The 19,946-nt window shown below is 39.4% G+C and overlaps 2 protein-coding genes across 2 annotated transcripts in view; both read left to right on the top strand.

Moving 5' to 3' along the window:
* The first annotated feature begins 2,712 nt into the window (after window positions 1-2,712).
* On the top strand, window positions 2,713-15,775 carry atp6v0a2b (ATPase H+ transporting V0 subunit a2b). The gene is made up of 20 exons (XM_005916332.2): window positions 2,713-3,277; window positions 3,572-3,650; window positions 3,935-4,032; window positions 4,135-4,272; window positions 4,423-4,520; window positions 5,022-5,148; window positions 6,288-6,370; window positions 6,473-6,566; window positions 7,175-7,387; window positions 7,852-8,002; window positions 11,489-11,628; window positions 11,740-11,894; window positions 12,038-12,128; window positions 12,963-13,081; window positions 13,483-13,696; window positions 13,826-13,945; window positions 14,055-14,174; window positions 14,275-14,392; window positions 15,361-15,532; window positions 15,634-15,775. The coding sequence occupies exons 1-20, from the start codon at window positions 3,161-3,163 to the stop codon at window positions 15,734-15,736; spliced, it is 2,550 nt and encodes an 849-aa protein (XP_005916394.1). The 5' UTR covers window positions 2,713-3,160; the 3' UTR covers window positions 15,737-15,775.
* A 1,583-nt stretch (window positions 15,776-17,358) lies between these two features.
* The window catches only part of dnah10 (dynein axonemal heavy chain 10), a 28,907-nt gene continuing 26,319 nt past the window's right edge, over window positions 17,359-19,946 (top strand). Inside the window, exons 1-6 of the mRNA XM_005916331.3 lie at window positions 17,359-17,889; window positions 18,171-18,250; window positions 18,354-18,462; window positions 18,885-19,000; window positions 19,154-19,379; window positions 19,607-19,752. Of these exons, the coding sequence (XP_005916393.1) occupies window positions 17,661-17,889; window positions 18,171-18,250; window positions 18,354-18,462; window positions 18,885-19,000; window positions 19,154-19,379; window positions 19,607-19,752 (906 nt within the window). The 5' untranslated portion in view covers window positions 17,359-17,660. The remainder of the gene's footprint in view (window positions 17,890-18,170; window positions 18,251-18,353; window positions 18,463-18,884; window positions 19,001-19,153; window positions 19,380-19,606; window positions 19,753-19,946) is intronic.

Here is a 19,946-nt window from a genome sequence, read left to right as displayed (position 1 = left end):
GGCAATAACAGAGGTCAAACGTTTACTATAGGTCTTTACCAGGTTTGCACACACAGTAGCTGGTATTTTGGCCCATTCCTCCATGCAGATCTTCTCGAGAGCAGTGATGTTTTGGGGCTGTCGCCGAGCAACACGGACTTTCAACTCCCGCCACAGATTTTCTATGGGGTTGAGGTCTGGAGACTGGCTAGGCCACTCCAGGACTTTCAAATGCTTCTTACGGAGCCACTCCTTTGTTGCCCGGGCGGTGTGTTTTGGATCATTGTCATGTTGGAAGACCCAGCCTCGTTTCATCTTCAAAGTTCTCACTGATGGAAGGAGGTTTTGGCTCAAAATCTCACGATACATGGCCCCATTCATTCTGTCCTTAACACGGATCAGTCGTCCTGTCCCCTTGGCAGAAAAACAGCCCCATAGCATGATGTTTCCACCCCCATGCTTCACAGTAGGTATGGTGTTCTTGGGATGCAACTCAGTATTCTTCTTCCTCCAAACACGACGAGTTGAGTTTATACCAAAAAGTTCTACTTTGGTTTCATCTGACCACATGACATTCTCCCAATCCTCTGCTGTATCATCCATGTGCTCTCTGGCAAACTTCAGACGGGCCTGGACATGCACTGGCTTCAGCAGCGGAACACGTCTGGCACTGCGGGATTTGATTCCCTGCCGTTGTAGTGTGTTACTGATGGTGACCTTTGTTACTTTGGTCCCAGCTCTCTGCAGGTCATTCACCAGGTCCCCCCGTGTGGTTCTGGGATCTTTGCTCACCGTTCTCATGATCATTTTGACCCCACGGGATGAGATCTTGCGTGGAGCCCCAGATCGAGGGAGATTATCAGTGGTCTTGTATGTCTTCCATTTTCTGATGATTGCTCCCACAGTTGATTTTTTCACACCAAGCTGCTTGCCTATTGTAGATTCACTCTTCCCAGTCTGGTGCAGGTCTACAATACTTTTCCTGGTGTCCTTCGAAAGCTCTTTGGTCTTGGCCGTGGCGGAGTTTGGAGTCTGACTGTTTGAGGCTGTGGACAGGTGTCTTTTATACAGATGATGAGTTCAAACAGGTGCCATTCATACAGGTAACGAGTGGGGGACAGAAAAGCTTCTTACAGAAGACGTTACAGGTCTGTGAGAGCCAGAGATTTTCCTTGTTTGAGGTGACCAAATACTTATTTTCCACCCTAATTTACGAATAAATTCTTTACAAATCCTACCATGTGGATTCATGGATTTTTTTTTCACATTCTGTCTCTCACAGTTGAAGTGTAGTGTGCATTGCACACCTACATCCTGGGAGCATGGGAGAGAGGTCGTACCTTGTTTTATTGTTTTATGGTAGGATAAACGTGGCTATATCTGTTTTAGGCTAAGTGCCTTTTGTTTAGATGAACTGTTGGACTTCCAGACCAGCAGGTTTAGGGAAGTCATTTATGGGGTCACACTCTGACCCCCCCCACACACACACACACACCAACGCACAGGCAAGGTACTTTTTGTTTGTATGTAGACGTCATATGTTAATGAACCTATGCATATTCATGTAATCTCAATAAAAGAGCAGTGTTACGGGGAGCGGACGAGAGCAACTGGGGTCGTGCAGGAGAAACATGAAGAACTTTGCCTACTTCGTGTCTTGCTTGCTGTGTAATTATATTGTCTTCAACGTTCCAGCGAATAGGTTCAAGCTACAAACCTATCACTAATATTTGCAGTTCACTTCAGCAGCGTCACAACCATGACTCCAAAATGGTTTTAGAAGAACCTAAATGATAAAATATAGATTTATTCTGTCTGTGCCATTTTTGCCCATTCTCTTTCTTACTTTAATCATGAACCCTGACCTTAACTGAGGCAAGTGAGACCTGCAGTCCTTTAGATGTCGGTCTGGGGTCTTTTTTGACCTCGTGAGTGTGTCATCAGCACGATCTTGGAGTAATTTTGGCAGGCCAGCCACTGCTGGAAAAGTTCAGCACTGTTCCATGTTTTCTCCATTTAGGGATAATGGCTTTCACTCACTTAAGTCTTACAAATGGCCTTGTAACACTTTGTAGACTGATAGATGTCAAGGACTTTGTTTCTCAGCTGTTTCTTTAGAACGTGGCATGATGTGTTGCTTTTTGAGGTCTTTTAGTGTACTTCACTTTGTCAGACAGTTGGTCTTTTTAAGTGATAACAGATTCTGCGGGTGTGGCAGTAATCAGGCATGACTATGGCTTTTTGCCACTGAATCTAGCTTTCAAAATATTGTGGTTAATCACAGTTAATTCACGATTTAACAAGTGAGGACAATTACTTTTCTCATATGGTGAGGTTTGGATTGGGTTTGGATTTTTTCACTTAATAAATAAAAGCATTATTTAAAAACTGCATTTTCTATTTACTTCATTTGTCTTTATTTATCAATATTAAAATGTGATGATCTGAAACATGTAAGTGTGAAAATTATGCAAAAATAGTAAGGAGGTGGAAAATACTTTGTCATTAATACTTTGTTATGTAAAAATGTCAACTTCCTCAGAAGTTTGAGTCTTTGCGTTTGGCTTTTTTTTTCAGTGGTGTAAACAACCTTCCATACACTTCTTGAAAGCATCCAATGAAAAATATCTAAGAGGTCGAAATTTTTGTCTCAGGTCATGAACCTTCAGTCAGCGTTCAGGGTTTAGCGTTATGTTGACTGTGTTGTGCGCAGACTCCAGGAGGCTGCCGTCATTGGTCAAAGGTACACTGGGTGCCGTGGAAGATGATCGCATTCAACAGTGTGAAGTGCAGTGACGTGAGTGTTACGGACGTAGGCTAAAACTTCGTAAAGTCTAAGAAGACTTTTCGCCACGTACTAGGATTTAGCGGTCGTAACACTTATTATTTCTTAGCTTCACATTCAACTTTACTGAAACATTTTTCCCCATCCAAGAGTCAACAACACGGCACTTGGCTAGCCAGTTAGCTAGCTAACAGCAATAGTGTGCTGTAACGATAGCTATGTAAATCAGGAGTTATGTAAGGGAAGTCTAGTTTTATCACCTGAGCCACATCATGACAAGGGCTACGGACTACTCGACTGAACATTGCTAACATAAAATCTGGAGAAACAGCACCGTTTAGCTTGCTAACATTAGCCCACCTGCGAAAGAGGGGAATATCAGATAGAACTGTCACGATGGCTTCTCTGCTCCGGGGTGAAGAGATGTGTTTGGCCCAGCTGTTTCTACAGTCTGGGTCCGCGTACGACTGCATCAATGAACTTGGAGAACTGGGGCTTGCAGAGTTCAGAGATGTAAGTACGAAAACAGACCGCTTTGAATCTGCTAGAAACAGTAATTCATCACTTAAAAAGTTGTAGCTGAACTTTTTGACAGTAATCTAAAAGTTCTCTACAGTCATCAAATAATGCAGTGACGTTTGCTCAGTACATAAAGTGAACGCGGAAGTTACCGGCATATGTCTTAATGCTACCATAAATGGGATCATACATAGACTTATTGCACAGTTTTTTAAGTTTATTCATGAGATATGTTCAGAGTCCTGCATGAGAAGGTGCTAACGAACATGTACTTTTCACCTGTTTCAGCTCAATCCCACTGTTAACGCATTCCAGAGAAAATATGTCAATGAGATCAAAAAATGTGAAGAAATGGAGAGGATCCTCGGTAAGCATATGTTAGTCTTTGACATTTTAATAGTTCTTGGCTGCTTATGGTGGGAAGAAGATCTCCTCACTGAAGGTAAATCGAGTCATGGGAAATGTCAGCTGGTTGTAGATTTAGTTGAATGCTTAACTCGGTTAACCAAACCCTGGATTATTAAATTAGGAAGAGAGTAGCACACTGTCAGACTTGTCTTCAATTTCAGTGTTTTTCAAAGGCTGGTCACGGTGTTTGGAAGCGGTTATGATAGTTTCATAAAGTTAAAAATCGCTTGTTGTTTATAACAGGATACCTTCTGAGGGAAATCAAGAAAGCAGATATTTCACTGCCAGAAACAGATGTGAACCCAGCAGCTCCTTTACCCAAGCATGTCATGACTATAATGGTTAGTTACTTTCTTATTATTCTTTTTATCATAATCATCATTTTTAGTATTATTATTGCTGTCATGTATTGCTAAATATTACACGTTCCTATCGTTTCTCAGGAACAGCTACAGAGGCTAGAGGTGGAATTAGGTGAAGTCACCAGGAATAAGGAGAAGCTGCAGAGGAATCTGCTGGAGTTGACAGAGTACACACACATGCTGCGCATCACACGCAAGTTTGTCCAAAGAAATGCTGAGGTTAGTGTTTGTGTTGGCTCACCTCTTGAAAAACCCACATTCTCACTACAATGCCACATTGTTTTTCTTTCATGGCTCAGAAATTAGTGTGCTGGCTGATTTAATTTCAGTTGCCTTCTTTACCCTCCTGCGTCTTGTCTTCACTTATAGCGGGAGCCCTTGCAAGTACAGTATGAGGAGTTTCCCTTCCTGGAAAAAGACACATTGATGGACTACAGCAGCATGCAGAGGCTAGGAGCCAAACTGGGGTGAGGGATACAATTCTGTCAGCCTAATCAGTCAGCATTTTATTTATGTTATACAAAGTGAATGCTACACATGAATGAGGACAGATGCACATTTATTTTCTTTCTAAATAGTTTTCTGTTTCCTTTTCTGTCTGCCGCTGCTCTTCTTACTCACAGATGCACTTTATACTTAGAACACCCACAAACAAACAAGCTATTCACAAAATGCTCTGAAACTGTGAGGCAGCTGTGGCTTTTTGAAAGAACTGATTAATGAAGCAAAAATATATTTAGACTTTGTAAAAACAGAGAGATAGTGTGGTGGGGCACAGATTCAGTTGAATGTGTAGTGACAATGAGGGCTCAAAGAAAAGGTGGCTAAACTTACAGTGCTAGTGCAGTCAGGATGTACTTGGTGTCATTCGCTTTATATCGATACATTAAATTTTTATTTATATTTAATTAATTTAATTGATCTTGATAGAGGATGAGGTCTGACAGCTGCTCGTTTGTCTTTTGCAGTTTCATTTCTGGCCTTATTCAGAGGGTGAAGATCGAGGCGTTTGAGCGAATGCTTTGGAGAGTATGTAAAGGCTACACCATCCTTAGCTATGCTGAAGTCGAAGAGTATCTGGAAGATCCTGACACGGTAGGTTAAACATGATTTGGATTCCAATTTACTTGTGTTATATTTTGTTATGTTTTACGGTGTGACGTAAAAACATGAGACAGAAAGAAACAAAAGAAGCTTCCTTTTAAAATTTTGCCTGTATCTTTTTTCCTAACTAGGCTTGATTAAGGATATTTGACTTTGTACAACAAGTTAATGAACCAGGTTTATTGGATTTAAATCAAATTAACTGTAAGTTAGCTTTAATAGCACACTAAAAACTTTAGTACAAATTGATTTTAACATCTTTGTCCACATGTAATAATGAGAAAACATGCTTATATACCTAAGTAACTCTCCCGCTATGCACATTACTTTCATTTCATGGTAGAAATGGGAAATAAACTCCCGTCTCTTTTTCTGTCTCCCCCCTCCCTTGCTGTGTGCACACATGGTATTGATGTTGTTAAATATTACTGAGAACAAGTCCGTCTTGTTTTGCTGGAGATCAGAGGATGGAGGTGGGAGAGTATCGTAGAGAGTTGTGAATCATGGATTTGCTCCTCTTGGTGACCTGCATGTGTGGTTTGGCAAAGATTTGATGTAGGATGTCCTGACTTCCTGACACAACCTTCCCAGTTTATCCAGACTCGGGACCACCCAAAGCTTAAATCCCAGATTTGTTATGGGACAAAATAGTAGATGACTCTTTTGAAGCTCTTAAGTATTCTTTACTAGTTGTTGATATAAACAGTGAGTGCTGTGATGTTGTCTATTCATAGTGAGAGATACCACTAATCCACTTGGGAATTTCCTCTGCTTGACCAGAGGCATGACCTCACTAATGGAATGTCAGATGGATTTTTACTGATGGAAGATCGGAAAGGCGTGCTAGCGCTCATCACTAAACTCCACAAAAAGAGAGAGAGAGTCGTGCTTTTTCAAAAATTGGGGTTTTCAAGGTCAAAGAGCTTTCAGGTCATCAGCTGTATTTCCTCTCATTTTTTTTGGTAAACAACAGCTGATTGTACAAATGCATCTAAATCAGTTTTTTGTTTTCCTTAGATTTTTATGAAAGTTACATATATAAGTAAAACCTGAAATCCTTGTCATATTAAACTTGTATTTTTTGTGTCAGTGGTGTCTCCTTTATTTTTTTACACTTCCTTTTTCTGCAGGGTGAGCCTACCAAAAGTGTGGTGTTCCTGATTTCATACTGGGGAGACCAAATTGGTCAGAAAGTGAAAAAGATCTGTGACTGGTAAATATTTCACAGGACTCGTTAAAAGGCTGGCATCTGTTTTAGACTCTATGTCCAATAGTAGTAAGCTATAAATAATGGCATACTTTTTTCTCTCCACAGCTACCACTGTCACCTGTACCCCTATCCCAGTAACAACGAGGAGAGGGACAATGTTGTGGAAGGACTAAGAACTCGCATTCAGGACCTGAAAACTGTATGTCTGTTGTTTGCTTAATTATCTGATCATACAAGTGTTTAGTTAAGGACAGAAAAAGTTATTATGTGTGACAAGAGAATACTCTTTCTTTATGTTATACACACGATTTCTGCTTTGAACTTCTTTTCACGGTCAAAGAACAAAATGAAATGGTTGATCTGTTTTCTGAACGATTAACCTGGCTGTTGTTCTTGTTAGCCAGTGAGCAAAACTGCACAAACAGCTCAGCTCCTAACAAGAGCATTGCACTGTGAATCCTTTGGTAGCATTAACCCACTGTGACTGAAAGATGGAATTCCACTCAGCCGCTGTAGCACATGATCAACATGAGGCCTCAGCTGAAACTGTATACATGCCACTCTCTCTTTATCTCCCCACTGCTTTGTCTTTTGCCTGTTTTATAGCTTTTTCCTCTTATATTCACACACAAACACTCACAAAGGTCTAAATTTGAACATGTTGTTCTTTTTAAATGTCACATACATCATCTTAAAATAAAATAAAATGTTTTGTAACTTTTAATCTCTCTCTTTTAAAAAGAAATTCTTAATAATCTGAAGCTATACATCACACTAACAGTCGTGTTTACCTGTTACTGTATCCAGGTGCTTCATAGGACAGAAGACTACCTGAGACAGGTCCTGATCAAGGCTTCAGAATCTGTCTACATCTGGGTCGTCCAAGTCAAGAAGATGAAGGCCATCTACTATGTTCTGAACCTGTGTAGTTTTGATGTGACCAATAAGTGTTTGATTGCAGAGGTGTGGTGTCCTGTCAGTGACATTCCTGCACTGCGGAGAGCGCTAGAAGACGGATCGGTGAGGAACTTCAGCCTGACTGGAGGCTTTTCTGTTTATTTAACCTTTGCTGTTGTTTAAAGGGCTTGGTTTTATTATGATAAAAGCAAATGCTGTGTGAGGCATCAGTCTTTGCCCCACTTTATTTAAAGAAAAACACATTTTGCGTTGCTTGGGTACTGAGGGCTCACTATTGATTCATTTTGCAGGTTGAGAAGTGTAAAAGTGTGTATTTGTGAAAAAGAACTACAAAGATGTGTTATTGTTAATACATGTTTATGTATAGATTTTAAAATACATATAAAATATAAGTTATTTAGAGCTGGGGCACTTTATAGATCTAAAAACGGTACATTATACTGTCTGTACGGCTTTTTAAAAATGATTTAGAGTTCTGTATATATTTCTTATATGTACATTTGTGGAGAAAAGCTTCTTGTAACCTACTTACATGTTACATGTGTAACTTCCCATTGATGTTTCAGAGGAAAAGTGGAGCAACAGTTCCTTCCTTTGTTAATCGTATCCCCACAACTGACACTCCTCCCACCCTGATAAGGACCAACAAGTTTACCTCTGGATTTCAGAATATTGTAGACTCCTATGGAGTGGGCAGCTACAGGGAAGTAAACCCTGGTAAGTGAGATTTGTACCTGTCTGTCTAACACACACACACACACACACACACACACACACACACACACACACACACACACACACACACACACACACACACACACACACACACACACACCACAACAGTCACAGGCACCACACTAATGTACATCACCCACTTTATAATTCTGAATGTTTGAACGATTCTGTATTGAAAGTAAGAGCTGACGGCTACATCAGCACGCATTAAGCTAAGGGGGGCGGGTCCTGAGATACACTCTCTCAACTGACATGCCTATCAGTGAGAGCACAGGATACCAGTGATTGATACATTACACTAGGTGTCGGCAACCCTGGGCACGCGTGCCACAGTTGGCACGCAAAGGGTTAACTGATGGCACGACCATTTGCCCGGTGGGCCGATGGTGAGTTTTCATTTTTATGGGCGATGATTTTTTTTTTTTTTTGTAACGGTATAAACAATGAAAGGTGGTGGATTGGCCAGATGCTGGCCGTGTGTAAAAATAAGTCAGTTGTTTGGTGGTGGCATATGGCGGAGCTTCCCCAGTTCAGTAACATTAGCAAGTGGTGGAGGCCAGCAGGTGGATGAGGGAAAGGGGAGGCAGGAGGAGGAGAGACCTGAGGCGGCCGCCGGTCCGACTGTCAGGTGAACTGAACTTCAGGTAAGAAGTTATGACCTGCAGTCTATCTGGGTCAAATATAAACCAAGTTTAGGTGGAGTTTATTTTTCGTTGGGTTGACTTTTTACAGTCGGTTACAATAACTCGTACTGTGTATTAGCTAGCTATACAGCTGGGTGGGTGCTATGATGTTACTGATAGTAAACTTTATTTTATTCATAAGGTTAGTTAGTAGAGTTGCCAACCGTTGCGTAAAAAGACTGAATCGTCTTGTATTCAGAGAAAACATCACGCGTTTCGTGTTGAGCTGAAACAGTTTGTCCCGTACTTCAGCTAGAATGGAAAAAAGACACAAAGCTGGAGTTATTCTGTCGTTACGCTGCACAGCTGCCTCTTCTTCTCTCATCTCTCTTCTGTTTCTACTTCAATCATGAAACTGATCAATGATCAGCTGATCGGCTTTTCTCTCTTGTTTGTTTATCGCCCACTTTGCGCCAGAAAGAGGAAACCAGCGGATGTCGCGCTAAACAACAGCAGCACGTTTAAGCTTGATCAGCTGTTGTTAGAATTTATTTAATATTAATTTCTAGTATCAGCTGATGTTTGCTGGAGCCACAGCTGTAAAGCTGCTGGTCATGATATCGGTTTGGTTATCTGGTGAGAGGGAAACATGAAGATGAAACCAGGAGATGTCCTTACTGAATCATCAGAGCTGAACAGGTGATGGAGAAACAGGTTTACCTTTTAGGTGACATGAATGAGTTGAAGTTATGAACTGTTTCTGAGAGACAAATAACACCAGGATCCTTTTCTATGTAGCTGACAGCTGGTAACTGTGCAGGGGCGGGTCTAGCAAAGTTTTGCCAGGGGGCCAGGTAGGGCATTAACAGGGAGAGGGGGGCACAAAGAAATACTTTCTTATTCTCATTTAAAATGTCTGGCTGTTATTAAATAATTATCTGAAGCTTACAACCAAAGTTTTTATCTGACGTAAAATGTATAGAAATCATACATATACCAACAAGACTGTACATCACTGTCACAACAGCGTTTGTTTTCATTCAAAGGCTTTATGGCTTTAATACCTGGTGGGCCGGTCTTAGTCAAAATGCCCGGGCCGATTTTTTGTCCCAGTCCAGCCCTGGGCACGACACGCAGTGAATTAATCTGAGGTGCATTAAAAAATAAATGGACGGGCCAGCGGTGCACATCGCAAATAAGCTCACATAGAAACATTAGTTGTGCTGCTTCTTAATGACGGTATCTTAGCTAACAACCCCAACTACCAGATTCAACTTGTAATTGGCTAAAAATAACTTGATGAGAGGGATGTTGTTAGCGTTCCATGTTCCGAAACTTCAAAAGCTTCAGGAGCTTTCCGCTCAGCACAGCATCAGCACCACGGAAATACACGGATACATCCGTAGACTTGAGACAGAATTCACAATACGTTTTTGGGACTTTCAGGTGTTTGGACCAATGTTTTCTTTTCTGATCAAACCAGAAATCTTTAATGAGCAGCTGGATTTGTCTCGCATTAACCGGCCGAGTTAATGCCAGTTAATGCATCATCGAAATGCAGCTGATTGAAATGAAAACCTCGACTCTGTGGGGGTCAAAGTTTGCAGAACTACAAACGCAGCTGGAACCCACAGCTGTGCGTGTTCATGGAGCTTGCATTTTCACCTGCTGGACATCACTACCTGACAAGTTTAACTGTCTTCAGAACATTGCAGAGGCCTTATTGACAGTATTTGTTTCTACATATCTGTGTGAGCAGATTTTCTCTCACATGACTGTCCTCAGGTAGCTGTCTGAATGCTGGACACTCGGAGACCTGTGTCTGTGAGTGGGAGACCAGCGATCAGATTAACATGTGTATTAACAAACATGCCATATATCTACAAAGTTGTTCTATATAGTGTTTAACTGTTAATATAGAGCGTTATTAAATTTATTGCTAATGCAATCATATGGCACATTGACTTCTGAGGAAATTTTTAGATGGCACTCGTCATCAGAAAGGTTGCCTACCCCTGCATTACACTATTACCTAGGCAACCACAGCCTGAAATGGTCTGTGCGTGATAAGCAAATTGCTCCCTGTAACAATGCAGGCAACCTTCAGATTAGCTTTTTATGATATTTTAGCTATAGCATGATTTATCTTAACTTAGTATTAGTAGTTTTAGTAGCTATTTTTCTGTTACTTTATAATAAAAAGATTTAAAAAATCCAAATGAGTAATAATTATTAAAAAAAAAAAAAGGTTCCAATGATCCAAAAACCATTTAATAATAGTATAATAATGTATTTGTAATACTATAGTAACCTCATTATAATAAATATCTGTACTTTATCTAGATTAAAATTGGTAGTATGGTGATAATAATAGGGTAACATGCTCATAATTCTAGCATAATTAATATAGGTTAATTATTATAGGCTCCTATTAGACTAATATGTTTAAAATTGCACTAAAATTCTTGCAAGTCAAAGTTGATAACTATCATATTTTATTGCAGAAATGATTGTCCTTTATGAGTGAAACATACCCTTTTGTTTCAATGTTAATATTTATATGTGTAAAAATTGGTGGAAGAGTCACAAAATTATATGTATTTATGTGTATATATGATGTGACTTCTTATTTTGAAATGCAGTTTTTACAGGTGTTTCAGTATAAATGAGGCCTTCAAAACGGTTTGTTGTAGCTGCAGTGACATTACTTTACTATCAAGTTATTACATTACAGTTATATTAATACTAATGCCTTTGTTGTCCACCTTTGTACTATCGTATTTATTTTTAAAAAGCTTTAAATGATCATTCACTGTGCTTTTTTCCCCCTTCTGCTTATTTTTAGCTCCATTCACAATCATAACTTTCCCATTCTTGTTCGCTGTGATGTTTGGTGACCTTGGTCATGGCGTTCTCATGGCTCTGTTTGCTTTCTGGATGGTTTTGTATGAAAACCACCGCAAATTTAAAAACACCAGGAATGAGGCGAGTACTCCAAAGTTTTTTGAAAATGCCCTTTCTAAAGTTTATTTGTTTTGCATGGGTAAAAGCAGTCTCTCAGAAGTATAATTAAGTGATTTTAATGTGCACGTGCAGATCTTGAACACATTCTTCGAGGGGCGTTATATCATTCTGATGATGGGACTGTTCTCTATCTACACTGGGCTGATATACAATGACTGTTTCTCAAAATCTCTCAACATCTTTGGTTCTGGATGGAGTGTGTTTGCCATGTTTAAAGAAGAGTGGAAGTAAGTACCTTTTAATAAGAAGAACTTCATATAACAGGAAGTTTACAACTGTATCTTTAAAGATAAGATGAATATAAGATGAATTTTGTAAAATCAGTTTCACAATCACAGACACTACTACGGGTTTCATTTTTGTCCTACAGCAATAGTGTCCTCTGTAAGAATTGCCAGCTAACTTTGGATCCAACTATTCAAGGTGTTTTTAAAGGGCCGTACCCTCTGGGAATTGACCCGGTGAGTAGACAGTTTTAAGAGCTAGCTTAAAAATATGATATCATGTCATATATATACTGATCATGCATAACATTACGAACACTCACAGGTAGAGTGCATAACAGTGATTATCTCTTCATCGTTGGACCTGTTATGTTGGTGGGATACATTAGGGTGCAAGTGAACATTTTGCCATCAAAGTAAATGTGTTAGAAGCAGGAAAATGGGTAAGCATGAGGATATGAGATGACTGGGTCAGAGCATCTCCAAAAGTGCAGCTCCTGTGGGGCTTCCCCAGTCTGCAGTGGACAGTATCTATCAAATGTGGTCCGAGAAAGGAACAGTGAGAGCAACACAGTGTTAGGCAGTTGGTCATAATGTTATGCCTGATTGGAATAATGGATTTTATCATTACTTTTTATGGTTTGGTGGTTTATAACGTGATTCATCTTAATTTTTGATATTTTGCACTTGAATGTTTTTATTGACGTGTGAAATTTAAATCCTGTTATTTAAAAAGGTTAAAGAAAATCAGTCACCAGGATGTTGTTGATACAGTAAACTGGATCAATTCCTAACTGATTAAACTCATTAAAAGCAGTCAGTTTGCTTGATAACCAATTTCACTCATACATTATCAGCCACACATTCTTCAATAAAGCAATATTTCTGGTGTCAGGGTTGCTGTTATTGAATCACTTAGGTAAAAGTAACCTTATTAGACACGCAACAGTAATAGTCTTATAATCCTCATGTTGGTAATGTATCACAGTAATAAGCAGAGCTACTTATTCTGTTTGATCCAGTTAATCCCTGAAGTCACCAGTAATAACATGTCACCTTTCCTTTGTAAAGATTTGGAACTTGGCAACGAACCGGCTTACATTTCTTAACTCCTATAAGATGAAGATGTCAGTGATATTCGGGGTCATACACATGAGCTTTGGGGTAATCCTCAGCACCTACAATCATCTGTAAGTACTAGTTTACTGTTTTCATTACCCTGTGAAAGCCCTTAAGAGCCAGTATTTCGCTTTGGAACAAGTTGTCATTTTAGCTGCTGGAGCTGGGAAAGAATAGAGACGTGTGTTCGCTCTTGTAGACGGCGACAGAACCTTTAGTTTTCTTGGCAAAAAATGTTTATAACTTATGCATCTTTAAGCTTACGCAAATTACATGCTGGCAAACATAGAGATGGAAGAAAGTCTTGCAGTGTAAAAGGTTATTTCATGTATTGTAGGAGTATTTTCTGTGGGAGAGAATACCTCTGTCCTATGTAGACATTGAGCTGCACAAAAAAGCATGATGTCAGCTCCTTAAGTAACATGATATCGTTTTTAATAGTCTGCCTTCTTTTTGTTTGTCAAAAAAACAGATACTTCAGGAAGAAGTACAACCTGTACTTGGTGTTCATCCCTGAGCTCGTGTTTATGCTGAGTCTGTTTGGATACCTGGTGTTCATGATATTCTACAAGTGGCTCGCCTTCTCGTCTAAGGACTCCCAAAACGCTCCGAGCATTCTCATCCACTTCATAAACATGTTCATCATGCAGGATGATAGTTCATTGAAGCCCCTTTACCCAGGACAGGTAAGCAGCTCCACTCTTTCAGCTGTGTGTTTACGTGCTTAATGAACACATTCAGTCTAATGTTATTTAAAATATCCCACAGAAGTCCCATACCTTCATTATTTAAATTATTTATTTTGGCTCTTCCAGAATGGTCTGCAGATATTTCTGGTGATCATTGCTGTTCTCTCGGTGCCTGTTTTACTCCTGGGGAAACCCATCTACCTTTATTGGCTAAAAAATGGAAGTCACCGCTTGGTAATGTACAGGGTAAGGGTTTGAGATTCATGCCTGCATTTAAAAGATGTGAAAAACGTCACCAAATATTTTTCCTTGGTGTAAATTTTCAAACACGCTTAGTTTGTCCGTTCGATTTTAGGGATATGAGCGTGTGCGACGCAGCAGTGATGAAGATCTCTGCCTGATGAGGGCTCATGACATGGAGGAGGGCAGCAGTCACAGTGATCTGTCTACTAGTGGAGATCACCATTCAGAGGAGGTCAGTGTTGCAAACAGCTTGGTACCTTTTCATCTCGTATTTGCTCATAAGCAAACATTTTTACCAGTTGCTACATTCATTTATCTTTTTTATACAATAGTTTGACTTTGCAGAGGAGATACTTCATCAGTCCATTCACACCATAGAGTATTGCCTGGGTTGCATCTCCAACACAGCCTCTTACCTAAGGCTCTGGGCTCTAAGCTTGGCACATGCCCGTAAGTACAAGATCATTAATAATTATTATGTGTTCTAAAACAAAGTGCTTCTTCACAATGTTACAATGGACTTTGCTCTTAATTGTTACTTAATTTTTCAGACTTTACTAGGTTAGTCAAGTATCAAGTTGTGGCCTCTATTCCAGTTCCAGTATTTCTCACATAACCTGTGTTTACATTGTCCACATTTGTCCTTTCTAACATGCAGAGAAAATGATTAAATATGCAGGCTATGAGATGGCCACTCACTAGCAGTACATTCAGCAGAATATTAGCTGCCTTGTTTCATTTGTTGTCAGAAGCTTGCATGCACTCTTCATGGGCATGAAAGGCATTGTCATTTTTGGCTGTTAATGATTTCTTTGAACTCTAATCTTTTTCAAGGTTTCATAATTGTACAGGATACATTTTTAAGGACTTAAAAAAAACAAGAATAGTTTTGAATGGTTTGAATAGTTTGGCTAATCACACAGGGTCAAAAGTATACGCAGAGGCTTAAATATATACCTACGTCGCCACTAATGTTTGGTTAAATGTCCTTAAGGAAGCTGCGACTCAGTCAGAGGCTTTTTGTAGCCGTCAACAAAGTTCTGGTGTAAATCTGGCAGAATATTTGACACTTCTTGGCAGAACTGGTGGAATTCATTTAAACGGGTCGGTTTCCTGGACAGAGCTGGCTTTTAAGCATAGTCCACAAATTTTCTATAGTGTTGAGGTCGGGGCTTTGGGAAGACCATTCCAGCAGCTTTATGTTAGGCTGTTTTATCAATTCCAAAACAAGTTTTGCTGTTTGCTTGGGATTATTGACCTGTTGGAACACTTATTGGTGTCCAGGTTCACCACCCATGACCATGACATTAATGTCCATGATGAGTGAGTGTAAAAAAATTTTCTTGACCTGTGATTTGCCAGAATTTTGTATTTCTCTAAATGGATGCTGAAGTAGATTTTATTATTTGCCATCACAGAGCTGTCAGAGGTGCTGTGGGCCATGGTCATGCGAATAGGACTAAGAATGGACACAAAACTTGGGGTTGTAGTCCTGGTGCCATTGTTTGGCCTGTTTGCTGTCCTCACTGTGTCCATCCTCTTGGTAATGGAGGGTCTCTCTGCGTTCCTTCATGCTCTTCGGCTACACTGGTAAGACAAAGCACTAAAGTACTGTGTGTGATAGGATCAATATGTTCTGAAGTATCTGTTTTCGTGTTTATAATTTTGGTTTCTCATCTTTTTATCCACAGGGTGGAGTTTCAGAATAAATTCTACAGTGGGACTGGCGTCAAGTTTTGCCCGTTTTCCTTTTCTCTCCTACCATCTTGCTTTGAGCAGGATGGGTTACTGTGAAGTGACTATTGAGAAATTGTCTTAGTTGGTAACCAGAACCAAAACAAGCCAACAGGGTTCTGTACTTGTGAAGACCTTTTCCAGAGGTATGATCAAATAGTTTGGATATTTATTCTCATTTTTTATTATTTACATTTCATGTAAAGAAATTTATGGCGAGATTCAGAAATTCGTGTAACTTTCGATTCTTTTGTGTCAGGATCATTAAGTTTCACTGCAGAGTGTTTTTCGGGTGAAATGTTAGCCTCAGATTTAACATGCAACTCATCAAATTTTTATAAGGTACAATTGTTAATGGTCATTGATGTCACTTGCATGGAGAGACAAATCTTCCAAATGCAGGATCAATATAGGAAAATGTAATGTATAAAATTTTAGTATTAGCCGACATTAGCAGTAATAAGAAAGCGAAGGGCCGTAACATTTGGCTACTTAGAAAACACCTTTGGGATAAATATGTTGGTAGTTTTGACCTTACTGTGGACATTTGTGATCTAATAAGATGGAAGTTTATTTATCACTTTGTGTTTCCTCATTTTCTTCTTCTTTAACAAGCTTTTGTCATTCATTTCAGCATCCTGGTTTATGTGTTTATATTAACTTTTTTTCCCCAAGGCGTTTTTGTTTTGGCAGATTTGGTTTCCACACAGTAGAGAGTGAGCCAACCTCTCATTTACATTGCTCGACTTTATTGCACTGACTGCCTTACCAAAATTACCACCTCACGACAGCATAATGTATCATCCTTAATGCCCAGCTTGTAGTACCAAAACAAAGCAAAGGATCCCTGACTTTTAACTTTTGAAAAGTGCTTGAGCAGGTGTGTGAAGGGATGTAAATACTTTTACAGATTAAACAAAAAAAAATTACATATATATTTTGTAATGTATCAGAATTGCAGATGAATGTTAAGGAATGTGATTATTACTTTCATGCATTCACAGTGTTGCCTTGGCACCTACTACTTACTGTATAGCTTAACATTCCTACCATGGAAAAGCTCACATCCTTTGACTCAGCTCTGCTGGTCACGAGCCTTTTACTTTCAAACATCCTTTGATGGGTGAAGATTGGAGGTATTGTACTCGTGCCAGGCACTAGTGTTTGCTTATTTTCTAAAAGTGTACTGTTTAGGATTGGTATTGGAGTTGGTAAAGGGAAGTTCTGTCAGTATGTTTTTCTTTTTCTTTTCAGTGGTTCATTGTAATGTCAAATCTTTGAGACAGAATTAGCAATCTTTGTTTTGTTGAATCAAATTGTTTCATTATTAATTGATTCGTTAAAGCTAAATTGTTAAAATATAGATTGAAGGTGTATTGTAATTTCTTATGATGCTACCCTTTTAATATCATGTATTTTCTGATCATACACTTCAGGTTCTAACTCTTTTACAACAAATGTCTGTTCTTTCTTAATGTCAATAAAATGTATTTGAGGTTTTTTTTTTTTCCCTCTTCAAGCCCTTAAATGTCTTCCCTCCTTGGGTTTATACAAGCCTTACTGAAGGGATTCTGTCAGGTCAAGTTTCACATCCATGAGTTTTATGTAATGTGGTTACAGATCAAGGTATTGTGGCACTAACACCACTGACGTGGACCCGTGGTTGGTGTGGTTCAATAGGTAGCCTTTAGGGTCTTTACTCTTTTTTTGTTTGTTTTTTTCACCACAAAGGAATAACGGGCGGATAGAATATTGTCGTCATTTGTGTGCATTTTCACTATTTTGCTATATAGACCAGAAATTGAAATTGACCCTTACAGTCAAAGCTCCGGGAAATAATGCCTCTCACCATGTACGCCACGAGACGTTTGGTTGCCGAGGCAACGCAAAACACCGTTTACGGTGAGTTTCAGAGCTCGAAATCGTTGCTGACATGATGACGTTAACTAATGGTAAATAGGTGGATAAAATATTGTGGAAAAATATGGTGCACGACGATTTACGAGTGGAGTGGATCCGACAGCGGGTGTCTGCTGGGTTTAATTTAAGGAAATGTCCCGACTGTTTCGATGAACTGCTCAGTCGGAGAGATGGAGAAGAAGAAGAGAAAATTATCCGTTATTTGAACTTCGTCTCCGAGGAAGACTCTCCATCGTGTCTTCTGTTTTTCAAAACTTTTAGAGAGGAAGAACGTGAAGTAGAAGTTCCCGTCGGTAAGTCCTGGTGCTTGTGCCCTCACTATGGCTATCAGTCACCCGCAGGTCAGAAAGCCCAGTGTCTCTGAAAGCTAATGCAAGTTTGCAAAAGTGAATAAAGTTTCGATGAACCCGTATCCTTTTACTGTATTGCTTTTGGGTTAATGTAGGATGTTTTTACTGGTACCTTTGACCATGTTTCAGCATACTCTCAGAAAGTTTATTACTTATGTAATTTAACAACGCTGTGGACATTTGGACCGCAAGACAACATCTAACAATAATGTTTACATTACCAGAAAAGAAAACTGGAGATCCTGAGCCAGGTGGGGCAGAGAACACCACCGACTTCATTACAAATGATGATAGGGAAAGTCATGTGAGATCAAACTTTAAAACTGATATAATTATTAATGCATTATTGATTGAGAGGCTCAAGATAGTTAAGAAGGTTTAACATATTTCTGGTTTGGTGATTTCAGAGGACTGAGATAAATCTGGTCTATCACACTGAGCTTCACGTAGCTGTCAACCAGTACCCACAGAGATTTCTGAAATCTTGTGTCTTCTACTTTCTCAGGAACACAAAGGGTGAGATGCCAGTTCCTCATCGTCATACTTAAACATGTTCAAGCCTACAGGATTCTTGTTTATCTTATTTACTCTCTTTAGGGGTCACCACCCTGGATCACCTGGCTCCATTTCCCCCTATCCCTAGCATCTTCGTCTGTCACACCAACCCTCTGCACATCCTCCTTCACTCCATCCACTCCATCCTCCTTCACTTTTTGCTCTTTTCCCTCTTCCTGTCAGCTCCATATTTGACATCCTTTTCAGATTAAATCCACTATTCACTCTTCAAATTCATTCTTCTGCACATGTCCAAACCATCTGAGTTTTGCTTCTCTAACTTTATTTATCCTTCTGATGTACTTATTTCTAATCTTGTCACTTCTAATGTTCCATATAAAAAAGCAATAAACAAGATACTGTGTTGTTGTATTATAAAACAGAGACTATTGTTGAACCACTGGACATGAATGAGGTCAATATCATGATGCCCTCGCTGTTTGACATCGGCATGCATTGTGGAAACCCTCTTCAGGTGCTGCAAAGCAAACTTGCCCATGTAAGAAAAATACGAAATACAACTGATCAGGAGCAACTTTTGTTAGTAGGACTGAAAGTTGATGTCACAGCAGCATACTAGCTTTTAATCTTATTATTGTATATGGAAAAACATCAGATTTTCTAATGAATATTTGACTGCATCTCCTCTCAGGTCTATATACCCATGCTTACTGCCAACCAAATGGCAGTAGCTGGAGCAGGTGATCAAAGTGAGGAAGTTTCTCATCAGGAGAAGATGCATGGGAAGAGTGAAGCAAATGAAACAAAGAGTTTAGTGAAGCCAAGTGGGCAATTTATTATTCGTGATGAGTTGCTCAACATAACGCATAAACATTTGGGACTGCTGAACACGACTCTCCAACACCTTCAGCTTGAAGGTTTGTTTAATTACTTGAACCAAGGGCTTGCTATTGTTAAAGGCAAAAACTCACCATGATTTTTAATTTTTATTAGAGTATATAGATTTGCAAGCAAATGCTTTTTCTTGTCTTAGTTTCCAAGCAAAAGTATTGACTAGTACTGATAAATGTTTACAGGACATTAGTTAGTTTTTATGCCCATTCACAAAAAGTGATTCAGTCTAAAAGCATTCTACATGTCACAGATGGGATTTTACTGCACATTCCTGAGCTGGAGTTGGAAGACCTGCCTTCGAATCTAGAGATGGTAGAAAGCTTGGAGCAGTGCTTGATGAACTGGCAAACGCAAATAACCATTGTTATTGAGGAGCAGAAAAACAAAAAACCACAGGTTTGTAATTGTAATTTCGTGTTCTGAGATTCAGTCCAGGAACTAAAGCAGGAGAAATAATTTTTCTGCTAAATTTATGCAATATTGTCAAGAATTTAAGAAATACCCATCGACCTAAAAGGAAAACTTTCAGTTAAAGAATGTCTCAACTGCACCTGGTGACATGCAGTCGCTAGACTCAATCATTCACTCTC

This window comes from Haplochromis burtoni, unplaced genomic scaffold (genome assembly GCF_018398535.1).
Source record: "Haplochromis burtoni strain Fernald_Lab_line unplaced genomic scaffold, NCSU_Asbu1 Contig_18, whole genome shotgun sequence".
Classification (NCBI taxonomy): domain Eukaryota; kingdom Metazoa; phylum Chordata; class Actinopteri; order Cichliformes; family Cichlidae; genus Haplochromis; species Haplochromis burtoni.
Note: the sequence above shows the minus strand (reverse complement) of the source record. Positions and strands in the feature narration are given on the sequence as shown.

Bases quoted from the DNA above. Each gene is read 5' to 3' on its own strand.
- atp6v0a2b (XM_005916332.2), top strand. From the start codon at position 3,161: ATGGCTTCTCTGCTCCGGGGTGAAGAGATGTGTTTGGCCCAGCTGTTT. The intron at 6,567-7,174 runs GTATGTCTGTTG...TACTGTATCCAG, and splicing joins GCATTCAGGACCTGAAAACT to GTGCTTCATAGGACAGAAGA. The intron at 14,175-14,274 runs GTCAGTGTTGCA...TTTATACAATAG, and splicing joins GAGATCACCATTCAGAGGAG to TTTGACTTTGCAGAGGAGAT.